At 43.3% G+C, this 13,121-nt stretch overlaps 1 protein-coding gene across 1 annotated transcript in view; it reads left to right on the top strand.

Annotated features, from left to right (window-relative positions):
- WLS (Wnt ligand secretion mediator) overlaps window positions 1-13,121 on the top strand; it is a 70,851-nt gene that overhangs the window by 44,242 nt on the left and 13,488 nt on the right. The window contains exons 3-6 of the mRNA XM_006125001.5: window positions 1,329-1,453; window positions 6,990-7,151; window positions 9,494-9,630; window positions 10,420-10,588. Of these exons, the coding sequence (XP_006125063.2) occupies window positions 1,329-1,453; window positions 6,990-7,151; window positions 9,494-9,630; window positions 10,420-10,588 (593 nt within the window). The remainder of the gene's footprint in view (window positions 1-1,328; window positions 1,454-6,989; window positions 7,152-9,493; window positions 9,631-10,419; window positions 10,589-13,121) is intronic.

Here is a 13,121-nt window from a genome sequence, read left to right as displayed (position 1 = left end):
GGCTTTTGGGTCCAGGTTTGACTGGGCTATTTATCCGTTATTTGCTAGTGAGCTAAAACAGTAGACCTGAACTTTATGTATTCGTATTTCAAGGAATCCTAACCAATGCAAAAATGGCTCTAGAGTATCAGAACTCGTGATCCATCTGGAAGACACAGAACACACATAAGACAAATGGCTCAGAAAAACCATGTTGCCGACCACACGAAAGCTTGAGCACCACCTCCAAGCATGCTATAAATAGCAAGACTAAACCACAAACCCATCCACACCCCTTCCCAGCATTCTGAATGAGTGTACAGTTACATAATCCCAACAAAAACATAACTTGAAAAGAAGACATGCGTAGGCCAAGCCAGGGCTTCAAGAATCTGTTGTTCTATCGTCGATTTGAAATATCATCCCTTGTAAACTGTAAAGGAGCACAATATCCAGGGTTGGGCCCAGAGATTCAAAAGCCTATGTTGGGTGCAGAGTTCTTTGTCCGACTGCTTCCCTGTGAACTGTATTTGGGATGTGATTAGATGGATTTTGTTAGTGCAAAAGGGATCTCCTAATATCTCTTCATGGTTTGTATATAAATGGCCTTTCCAAACCACTTCAGACTCAATGGAAGGCATATATGGTGAGATTCCTGATCTGGTGCTGGCAACCATGCCACCTTCCACCTCTCAGGAATTTCAAAGCAGATGCAGTTTTATGGTAACCTGTACTTTGAACAACCACTGCTCCACCCTGTCCATCGTTTTGTGCATCTGCTTCTAAAGTCTGAGGCAGACATTTAGAAATGGTGAAAATGGGCATGAAAGGAATAAAATTGGGAGAAAAACAGAAGGAAAAATGACCACACAAGGGATTTTTTTAACATGCTCGATCTCTCTAAAAATAAGCTCCTCCGTGCACCTAAGGTGAGGGAGGGCCAGTTTGAGTGAGAATTCTGCTTTCATTTATAGCTATAATTAAATACAAACTCAATTGCAGTCATGGTGAAGTGGGTGACCAAAGGATCATGAGACGACAGAGCCTTGATATAGGGTTTTGGATGATGCGCATGTATCCTGGAACTTGTAGCCTTATGCAACAGGACACTAGGTAGCAAGCACAGAAAAGACTATCCAACATGGATGACAATAAAGCTCTGTCACTTTGACTTAGTTGACTCCTAATGGAGAGTAGATAAACATCCTACAGAGGGTAAATGGGATTGAGTTGGTCCAGAGAGATTTCATTCACCATGTGTAAAATCAGAGCTTGTCCTCATATATGTTCTGAAATGTTTACTTCTTTGTTACATACTGTTCCTTTCATAACAAGTTTTACTCTTGCAGAAGAGAATGCAGAAATTACACTTGATGTGTCCTTGGCCTATCGAGATGACCTGTTCAGTGAATGGAAAGAAATGGCACATGCAGTGGAGACCCGAAAGCTAAAATGTACTTTTGCTTCTCCAAAAGTAGGTATTGCTGGCTTCTGTGCACTCGTTAGAATTGTGTCCAGTTTCAGCTTTCAGCATTACCAGATTTCTGTTGGGTGTATCGTAAGCGGGGAGAGAGGAATTCTGTCAACAAAACCTCACTTTTAAACTCCAAGGCAAAAGTGTACATGTGTTCTCTCTAAAGAAATGAATTTGGGATCCTAAATAATCATTAGAGGGGTAGCCGTGTTAGTCTGAATCTGCAAAAGCGACGAGGAGTCCTTTTGGAGGAGACTAAGGTGCCACAGGACTCCTCGTCGCTTAAATAATCATTAACTTTGAAAGTCTACATATTTTTTAAAAGCATTAGAGGTCTACTTTTAATAAATAATTAAAAAAAAATCACTACATATTCAGGAAGGAAAAAGTGTCATGAACAAAAGTTTTTAAAATATCCCTACTACAATAAAGTGTCCAGGAGTTGAGCCACTCACCACTTCTAGGTTAATGATTGTGATTTGGTGGTTTGTTGAGTGAAAGTTGTAGTAGGGGTGGATGGAATGATAAGGACAGGTAACTTTTTTGTTTTGCTTTGTAATTCTGGTATTTGAGGAAAGATAACTGACTCCAGTTCTTGTGCTCCTGGTGAGAAATCTGAAATGGCATCTCCTGCAGCATATTGCATATAAGGTGATGGTGTTTGTATTAATGCAAGAGTCCTGTAGGGGACCAGGACCCCACTGTGATGGGTGCTGTATAAACACAGGGGAAAAAAAGATTATATCTGCCTCAGAGTTGACAAGCAGGTAAGAGAAGAAACCATTGGCAGGTGTACAGGGAACCCCAGGAAATAATGAGCTGGTGTTAGTCTGCATGCTGAGCCATGGTGTCAGCTTCCCAGCTAATTGTCCATTGCCAAGTTGGGTAGTGTTGCTGGAGTGGGGAGAGGATATATAATTAGGGTTGTTGGCAAATGAGAGCTTTAAGAAAGGATTTTAAGATCAATGAAGTGGACTCTAGAGATTCAGCACATCTAGAACTTGGAGTTAAAAGCTGCTTTTCTATATGAAGAAGGATATTTTCCCCTCTTTTGTCTAATTTGTGAGATCAGGCTTTATAAATATTGCACAAACAGTCCATGTACTATGTGAAAGGCTTTTGTGGGAGCGGGGGAGACCTGTGCTACTTAGTGCAAGAGATGGGCAAAATCACTGCGTATGTTGGAACCTGGCCTCTGAAGCTACTAGACGCTAACATATCCTCTCGTCAGGATCATTCCCTGACCTGATGATAGGATACATGATAGTGTCTCTTAGTGTCAGTGGCTAAGTACTAACTAATTTTTTGTTGTGCTGTCGCAAACTGAACAAATATTCAAGGGTGGCACTTTATCACAGTCAATGCTGCAAGTGTAGCTAAGATGAGAAAACATTTTAGAAGCGAACGAAGGCAACCTGAAACTTTGACATCCTATTGTGAGGTGTCTTTTCAGTCAAAAGCTTATGTACATCTCTAGGAATAAAGAAAAATGCTGAAATTACAAGATACTTCTATACCAACCACTTTGCCTCTGCTTCAGTGAATAGAGCAGGAAGATTCAAACTAAATCTTCTTCAAATGCATGATGTAAGGAATTCAATGGGGAGCTGTTCTGAGTTGTGGTGTTACTTGTTGGCTGTGGGTGTTCTCTCTGCATGCTGCGCAGGCTCTGGCTAGATAGCCCCCACAGCAGACTTCAGTTGAATTATCCAAGAAGACCGCAGACTCTGTTCAGTGCTGAAGGTGCTCAGCCAGGTGCATTGCTGACAAAGCATGTTATGGGAGGCATGGATCATATTCACGTTGCACTCCGCGTCAGTGTCCAGCTCAGGCCAGGGAAGCTAATGATTCAGCCAGCAGGCCAAATTCAGTGATGAATGAGGTACATTGTACATATGCTAAGAAGTGCCCTATACGGGCTGCAGTATGTATATGTGTGCCTGTGATGGTGGACCAGCTCAGTGAGTGGTAAAACTTTCTGCTCTTCCCTTGGTCAGGCAAAGGGTTAAGGAGAGACATCCTGACATTTCTAGACTGAGACAATGAAAGTATCTTACATATTCCCTTACGTGTTCCGTGACCTGTTTGTTACCTCCCCTTTTAACTTTCCCCTTGTGCTTCAGACAAAACATCCCTGCTTTGTCACTTCTGTCAAACCATATTGTCATGCACTAGGTTGGGGTGTTCTTGTCCTGCCTAGCCTGCGAAAATGTAATCTACATATTCAGTATTGGATTTTAGCAGTGCTGGTACTGAGTTTACATACTGGACACTAACTTGAAGGCAAGCATCTGCTTTTGACGGGGCCTGACTTTTTTTGCTCATGGCATAACTTTCACTGGATTTGATTCAGGCCTTGTATCAGGCTGTGTTCTCCAAACACTCCTCCAGCTACAAGCAGTTTTGTTAAGAACTGACCCATTCTAGTGACAGTTTGTGAAGAAAATCATGACAAAACAGAACTCTCATGGTTGAAGTAGGCAACATTGAACTAAAAGGAAAATTCAGGAGGTGGCTTTCAGTGTACTCAGTTTATTCCCATAGCCTTGCACAAACTGCAGAAAGAGACAGTGCCACTGTATTGCTCAGACTGAGGAAATTCTGAAAGAATTTCAAGACATTGAAGAAAGAGATGCCCAACAACAAAGCTACACTGTAGGCTGTAAAAAGTGGACAGATCAAGTGGTTATTCCACGTCATTTTCTTGCGGATATTTTCAACCCAAAGTACTAGACTAGATGCTGGACATGGGCATCTAAACACCCATCAGTCATGCCAACAATAATACACTGCACAGCTGGAGGTGAACCCTGCAAGCAGCAGGTGCTCATCTTTTAAAAATAGCCACACCAGTTAACTGATTTAAATTCCTAGCTAAGCACCTGAAGTAAGAACTTGTTGAAGTTCTGAACCAGCTTTTAATAGCACCAGCCTCTTGCAAGCACAGAGGTGTTTTTTTTTTGTTTGTTTTTTTAACGTATTTTGTGCAAGGTTGAAAAATCAACTGAGATTTGAAACAGGAACACTTGTCTGTCTCTTTCAGTGTATGAATTAAAAACAAAGAGAGGGGAATCAGAAATGAGGAAAAAGTTTCTTAGGCTGTTCTTCAAAAATGGAAAATTAAATGACCTCTCGAGGTCCCTTCCAGTTCTAGGATTCTATGATCTAAGACCCAATAAACAGGCACTGCAGAAACTATTATAACAGAAGGGTGGTTCTGTTGAAGTAAATCCACCTCTCTCTGAGACAAAAACTAGATTCTCTGAAATTCTTCCATCTATTAAGTGCTGTCTACACTGGGGTTTAAATCAGCTTACTATATGTCAGGTGTGAAATTTTTACTACCAGTGTATCTGGGTAGACCTAACTTCTTCATGTAGTGCAGCTCTCAGGTAAGTGGGAAGTCAAGCTCCAGTCAATTTCACTTAAGTACATTTGAAAAATTTCCCAGGCTGACCTGAAATATAGTTTTTCACTTACTGCAGTTAATCCCTCTGTTTTTTAAAATAAATCACATAGTTGCAAATGTGACACATTTTATGATGAGATTATTCAAAACCATGTAAGGTTATTTTGTGTTAATGCAGCTCTGTTCTAATGAAACTCTGCCATCCTTATCCATCTCAACACATATGATCAGCAAAACTTTAATTGTCTAGTAACATTCTGAAAATATTAAGCTATATGGTTATTTGAACAAATACATATAAGCTATCATTCTAGATAGCAAAAAAGTACCAATCTAATGTAAAAGCTCTCTCTAATTGTAAACAAACATGTTTTAATAGTTATATCAACCAATGAAAATGTACCTTTCTTCAGCTAATTTTCTCAAGTACAAATGGAGAAGTTGATTAAAATGAACTATTTAATAATGACCCAGTGAAAAGCATCAATTTTTTTTAAAAATCCATTTATCCTGAAATATTAAGCAGCAATTGATCTACTAATAGGATTTTGCTGGCAATTTGACAAACAATGCTGGCTAATGATTTCAGATCTGTTATCCCTGCTTAGCATTTGATATTAGATGCTGCATGACTGCTTACATTTTTTTGTCTAAAATGTTTAATGTAATCTGTATCAATTACAGGCTCTAGGTCTAAATAAAATTTCTATTAAATACAAAATAATTACTATATTCACTACCTGTAAGTCCTTCTGTGTGAAAATTGAACATGTAAAATGAAAATCATGCTTTTTATCTTTTACACAACAAAATAACTTTTTTGAAATTAACATGCCTTGGTATACTTGATTGGATTGTACTGATCTGTGCTGTGAAACAATCTGAATAATTTAACAGTGCTGATAATTGCAGCATTAGTCAGTAGTAAGTGGCTAATTTAATGTGCACCACAAAGCTCTACTGGAACTGGGACTGCTGTGCCATGTGTCAGGCTATGTTCTGTTAGGGTATGTCTACACTACCACCCTAGTTCGAACTAGGGTGGTAATGTAGGCATACCGCACTTGCAAATGAAGCCTGGGATTTGAATTTCCCGGGCTTCATTTGCATAAGCCGGCCGGCGCCATTTTTAAATGCCGGCTTGTTCGAACCCTGTGCCGCGCGGCTACACGCAGCACGGGCTAGATAGTTCGAACTAGCAAGCCATTCCGAACTATCTAGCCCGTGCCGCATGTAGCCGCGCGGCACGGGGTTCGAACAAGCCGGCATTTAAAAATGGCGCCGGCCGGCTTATGCAAATGAAGCCCGGGAAATTCAAATCCCGGGCTTCATTTGCAAGTGCGGTATGCCTACATTACCCCGCTAGTTCGAACTAGCGGGGTAGTGTAGATATACCCTTACCTAAGAATCTCTCAATTCTGTGAGGAAAGGCCAGACCAACAGTGTTTGTAACCTACCCTGAATTCCACACGAAGGCCTGCCTGAGTAACCATAGAATCATGACACACGTTATTTTTTTACATAGCCGCGGATTAAAACCAGCAATCATGATTAGTATTCAGACAAATTGTTCAGGAAGTAAAGGGTTCAAATATGTTCTCACTAGTTTATTTTTTCACAGAAAACTAGTTGATACACAGTGAACTGCTTCTCCCTGTGAAATTGGAGACTATACCCTGAGGTGGATTTGGCTTTCTCTTTATATTTATCATACTTCCTGGTTTCCTAAAAGCGGACAAGTTGAAATGTGGTGAAACAAGAAGTCTGTGCTATACATCTCCAAATTAGAACCCGGGAAGGACTAGTTACTGCTTTAGAACTATTGATTGTATCACTTTTGAAGTCCATATACAGTGAGCCCTCGCTACTTCGCGGTTCGACCATCGCGGATTCACGACTTCGCGGACTTTTTTCATTACATTATGTATATACGTGAATCCGCGATGGTCGAACCGCGAAGTAGCGAGGGCTCGCTGTATACATGTTAAATATACATGTCCCTACTTCGCGGATTTTCAACTATCGCGGTCGGGTTTGGAACCTATCTACCGCGATAAACGAGGGTTCACTGTAAAAGTGAACAAAGCTAACCCCTTTGCATTTTCCTTCTCGCTACTGTGCCACTAGACCAAAGAGCATGAAGGGCGACACTACGACTGTGATGTGCTCCCTTTCATGGAAATTGGAACTGTGGCGCATAAATTCTACCTCATCAACATTCGACTCCCTGTGAATGAAAGAAAACTAATTAATGTGGGAATTGGCGAAATAAGGGATGTTCGCCTGGTGGTAAGTGTGCCTGTCTCATTGCTATCTTTACTCTGGTCTCCCTCTTCACTAGAGTAGGATTGTGTTTTAATGTAGACTCACTGCTGTGTCAACAGTGAAAAGATTAATAGAATCCAACCTTTATTGAGCTCATGATTTGCTATCAGTCATAAGTTTACCACAGGAAAAAATCCTGTTTCTTGGTTCTGCACAAAAGCACAATTGCTTGATTCCAGGATTAGTCGATTAATTTTTTTTGTCAAGATCCAGATTTCAGAGAAAATAATTCATGATGGTAATCAGTAAATTAAAAGATTTTAAGGTCCTTTCAAAAGCATCTGGTGGTCTGAATTCGGCCCATCAGCTGCTTTTTGACTAATCCTGCTCTATTGACTATTAAGAGTTTTAGGGCTCATCTAGACAACACGGAAGATTCGAAAGAGGATATGCAAATTCCATGTGAAAGTAATCAAGATGCATTTTTCGCGCCCCCCCTTTTTTCGCCCCCCCCCCAAAAAATGAGGTTTACGCGGCTTTTTTAAAAGGGGGAGGAGGGTTGCTGAAAGCATCTTAATTACTCCTCCCATGGAATTTACATATCCTCTTTTGAATTTTCTGCGTAGTCTAGATGAGCCCTTAGTGAATATTTTCTTTACAGTCAGTAAACGTGTACAACTTCCACCACCAATGCAGACACTCTTTTCTTACTGGATCTCTACTTTGACTATTCTCTAGTTTTATCATCCCTCTCCCACCAGACTAACTTTTCCTTTGTGGGATAATTCATTGCTGTTCTGCTCTGCTGGTAATTGCTTCTTTGACTGATTCCAGAAGCAGGCAATTTTATTAAGCCTCACTAACATTTTTCTATTATATGCAGTCTGGTTTTGGAGCAGAGTTTAACTTACTGGAAAAATATGCCTCCAATTACATGATCACTTGAGGCAAAGAGCTAAAATAATGGATGAGGGGAAATAGGAAAAATGGAATAATAGCACTTGAAGAGAAAACTCTCTTAATCATGTCAACTTTGATTTCAACAAATGTGTTTTTAAATGTTGTCTCTGCCTCATTTCAGTCTTAAATAATGTTGTCCATCAAAGCGTAGAGAACCTAAATGGTCCCCCCTCTCCCACCACTTAATGTCGTAGAGCTTGTCTGTCTTTCTTACTGTTTTGGCTTTCGATCTGAGCTGTTTCTGGTGCTAGGGATATTAAATTTTGACTAATCAGCTAATCGAATAGTTGATGGATTTTTTTCCATTGACTATTCCATTAGTCGATAAAGGGAGAGGTGGGCACTCACGATCATGACTGCGCCTCTGCCTTTTAAATGTACAGGGCTCTTGCTGTATTTTATAAGGATGAGGCACAACAGTTGGATCTGGCACGAGTGGGACTGCTTGAGTTCCTGCTTGTGTCCTTTCCCCTGCTACGCCTCTGCCACCTCTGTCTCCCTCCCCCCATCCCACCTCACCCCATTCCCTATGGAGATGGTCCTGGGGGGAACTGGCTTTTAAACTGGCTCCCCTCAGCACTGGCTCCTACTCCCCTCTTCCCCAAGTGGGGAGTAAGTGACTAGTCAAATAGTGACGCAACTACCCGATAAGCCTAGGGCTAGGCTTATAGAGTAGTCAACTAGTTGCTTACATCCGTATGTGGTGCAACAATCAATTTGCCTGGAGGCTCTTTCTGTAATTAGCAAGGTAATCATCATGTATATCCTCATCCCTCCCCATTTAATATTAAGCTGACCAATTTTCATGTTTGAATAATTTTTTTTAAATGAGTGGAAACTTTTATTAATTAAATTGTATGCAAAAATATTAAACGTATTAAACACCAGTACTAAAAGAATCTGTTTTCTATAAATGTCTGGGTATTTGGAAATTGAAATGTTGCAATATTTACCCAAGTTATCCGGAATCTTAAACATTCTACTTGGACTGAATGGTCAGAGGACTCATGAAACAGCTGTTTCCAGCTTTTTCCATTTTGACACTGTTCAGCTGTGCATGTCACAAGCAATAATCTTTGATGTTAAGTGACTATAGTTTAGACTATTGCAACTTCTACCAGGCTCTGATTAGGGACGTAAAAAATATATAAAAATATTAAACATGTAACCAATCAAAATTTAGTTAATTGTGAAACTAACTGCAAGCTGCTGGCTCCCAGCCCCACAGGGCTGCGGGCAGGGGACTGCTCTGGCCGGGCTGGGTGCCAGTTACCAGTAAGCCTTGCTTCCTCATTACCCGTTTGCATCCCTGCCTGTGACTATAACAGGAGAATGAAAATCTGATCTTGTCTATAAGTAAGGAAAGAAATATTGTACAGCTCCCATGTTTAAACTTATGTTCTCAGGGTATCCATCAAAACGGTGGTTTTACAAAGGTGTGGTTTGCAATGAAAACCTTCCTGACACCCAGCATCTTCATTATAATGGTTTGGTATTGGAGACGGATCACCATGATGACACGTGCTCCTGTCCTGCTGGAAAAGTGAGTAGAGGAGTAACTCACTGTGATCCAGACAACACACAAGATTTAAGTCCAAATGTATGCCTTGGGCAAGGCCCCAGTACACTGGCCAGGTGCTAGTTTGCCAGCCCCTACCCTGTGGATTGATGTGGGATTTTTTTCCTCTTGCTTCCCACTCTTGGCCAAGCCAGTGTAGCAGCAGAGCTGCTCTACTGCAGCTCAATGCAGAACAAAGTCTGCATTCCGGATACATTCCTCCTATTTATGTGACTTGCCCCTTCCCGCACAGCAATCCGGGATCCACAGAACTTGCCTCTCAAAACCTTTTGGTGGAGCACAGGAAGCCTCTATAGGTCTGTGTAGCAGACCTATTTATCTCTACCCTGTGTGTCAGCTCTGCAGGTTCTGATCCGGGTCTCCTAGTGTGGCAGAAATACACTAGACTTCTGCATCAGGGCCCTATGTGCTTTTGGATGCATGTGTAGAATTAGCTCCGTAAGAATTTGACTGCCCAACCAATACTCTGAAAATAGCATCTGTTGTAATTCCTTAGCAGGGTCTTTGGATACATTTCTTGCCAAGTCACCCTTCAGTAATGGTGACTCTGGAGAGGCAAGATAGTAGTACTGCTGTGTGGGTGGATCAATGGGAACATGTCTTGGCAAAAGGGGGGCAATGTCCCTCACTTCTCCATGAATCACAAAGGCATTTTGTAGTCCTCACCAGTAACCTCTACTTCTTCTTGAAACTTCTTTGGCACAGTCCTCTTGGTCCTTCCTTTGAAATGAAAAACAATTTTGTTTTCTCCAGGGTCATCTTTGCTCTTGGTATCTCCATGACATTCATAAACATCCCAGTAGAATGGTTTTCTATTGGATTTGATTGGACTTGGATGTTGCTCTTTGGAGATATTCGACAAGGAATCTTCTATGCCATGCTTCTGTCATTTTGGATCATCTTTTGTGGAGAGCATATGATGGTAGGTGTGATGATGGAAACAAGAGCCTCTTTACTCTTAGAAGTGTCTTAAATTGTTAGTAGCATTTGGATAGAAATGCCAGGGAGAACCTGTTACAAACCAGACACTGGTGTTAGTATCTCCTGGTTTAAAGACCCTCCTCCCAGGAGCAATTCCAGCATCAGTAGCTTGCCTTAGACAAGCTTCCCTGGTGTATACTGGATATTTGCAAAGCAACTATTTGGATTGTTGTGCACAGTTCCACTGGACTCCATTCCTTGGAAATAGCATGGTGCTGCAGTGCCCAGACTGGCAGAACACAGTGCTACAGTCTATGGGCTTTGTGGTGCTCTAGTGCACATCAGAGCTTGTGTGGGCCCTGCTGGTGTGCACTTAGTTCCCTAGTGCCCAGGGAACTCTATGGCATAGACAAGCCCTATATTTAAATAGAACTCATCTAATTTCCTCTGTATGGACAAGCTGCTTGCTAATCTCCCCGAAATAGAAACCATTAACTCTTCTTCAGGAGTCTCCTCTCTGCATTCCCACTACCTGCCCATCTTCCCCTCTATTCAGAATTGTGTATGACCATAGGGAATGTGTGATTTGGGAGAAGGAACACAGGCAGCTGGGTGAAGGGGAGGTCAAGAGGGACTGCATTTCCATACATAGGATAGGACAATAATGCCACCCTTGTACAAGCTCTTTTGTGTATCCCTGTGATGGGGAGTACCAGCTTTGCACTGACCAAATGGTGTTTAGCCAGGTTACCCTGGCTCAAGGGGTGCTGCCCCCACAGTCCTGCCGGGTATGCTCAGACAGTAGCCCAGGTATAAAAGCCTGGGGAGAGGCTGTCTGGGTTGGCTGCTGGAGGAGAAGGACCTCAGGTTGGATGCCTTGGGTAGATGAGTACTAGAATGGTTAGGCCGCGCCAGGGTCATATCCACCATGGACCTAACCAAAGGCTACTGGCAGATCCCCTTGACACCAGCCTTGAAGGAGAAGATGGCGTTCTCGACCCCCTTTGGGCTGTTCCAGTTCACCACAATGCATTTCGGTTCGTACAGGGCAGCAGCTATCTTCCAGCGGCTTATGAATAAAGTGCTAGGCCCGCACAATGCCTATGCAGCTGCCTACATCGATGACATCGTGGTCTACAGCCACAGTTGGGCCAAGCACTGCTAGCTCCTGACCCGCGTTTTGCAAACCTTAGCAGAGGCAGGCCTTACGGTAAACCCAGCCAAATGCCACTGGGGCCAGCAAGAGGTGAGCTACCTGGATTATATCGTTGTGAGAGGACAGCTCCGGCCTCTGGTGGACAAGGTACAAGCGCTACAAGACTACCCTACTCCCACCACAAAGAAGCAAGTGCAGAAATTCTTAGGGCTAGCGGGATACTACCGACGTTTTAGCCCAAACTTCGCTACAATAGTGGTCCCACTTACGGACCTCACAAAGAACCCCCGATCTTGCCACGTCGAATGGTCCCCGGACTGTGAAATTGCCTTCCAGAGCTTGCAGGAGCAACTGACCCAAGAACCAGTGCTTATCCAGCCAGACTTCGACAGCCTGTGTATTTTACAAACTGACTCTTCCAGGGTGAGGTTGGGAGCCATTTTATCACAGGACAAGGAAGGTGAGGAACATCCCATTTTATACCTTGTCCGAAAGCTGTTCCCGCGAGAGACACGATACTCCACGATAGAGAAGGAGGCTCTCACTGTGAAACGAGCAGTAGAGGCACTCAGGTATTACCTTTTAGGGAGCTGATTCTCGCTGGTCACAGACCGTGCGCCGCTGAAGTGGCTCCACTCCATGAAGGACTCCAATGCACGAGTCATGCGATGGTACTTATCTCTCCAATCTTATGTTTTCCAGGTAGTGCACTGCCCAAGGAAGACCCAAGCCAATGAGGACTTTTTTAAGGGTCAGAGAGGATGGTGCAGCAACGCCACCCCCACCATCCCTCTTAAGGGGGAGGGTGTGTAACGTGGTGTACCAGCCCCACACTGAACTAACAGGGGTTAGACAGGGTACCCTGGCTGAAGGAGCCCTGCCCCTGAAACCCTACTGGGCATGCTCAGATTGTAGCCCAGGTATAAAAGCCTGGGGAGAAGCTCACTCTGGGTTGGGTGCTGGAGGAGAAGGACCTCAGGTTGGCGCTCCTGACCAGCAACAGTCAGCCACCCGAGGGGAAAAGAGCGGTGGCTCCAACGCTGGTTGGGACATAACCACTGCAGACCACCAGGGAAGTCAGGCCCCTAGGAGTCAGAAGACCTAGCTACCACATGGGAAGTTGGTCCATTGGATCATGTAGGAAGTGGTCCAGGGAGGGTGCAGGAGAGATCTCTCCCATCCAGAGATCCTCAGCGTGTTTCAGTTGGATTCCCTGCCAAGGGAGTGGTGGACCGTTCTTCCACTCACAGAGCCCTGGCCCGGGACCCGGTGGAGTAAGGTGGGCCCGGGTCCCCCTACTGGGGCATAGCCCCCACCCCTGTGACTTGGCTCATTGGGCTGTCCAGCCCTGTCTTAGAGAGCCAGCGAGCAATTTTGT

This window comes from Pelodiscus sinensis, chromosome 9 (genome assembly GCF_052426305.1).
Source record: "Pelodiscus sinensis isolate ZL-2025 chromosome 9, ASM5242630v1, whole genome shotgun sequence".
Lineage (NCBI taxonomy): Eukaryota > Metazoa > Chordata > Testudines > Trionychidae > Pelodiscus > Pelodiscus sinensis.
The sequence above is the reverse complement of the archived record's forward strand: the minus strand, read 5'-3'. Positions and strand labels throughout refer to the sequence as shown.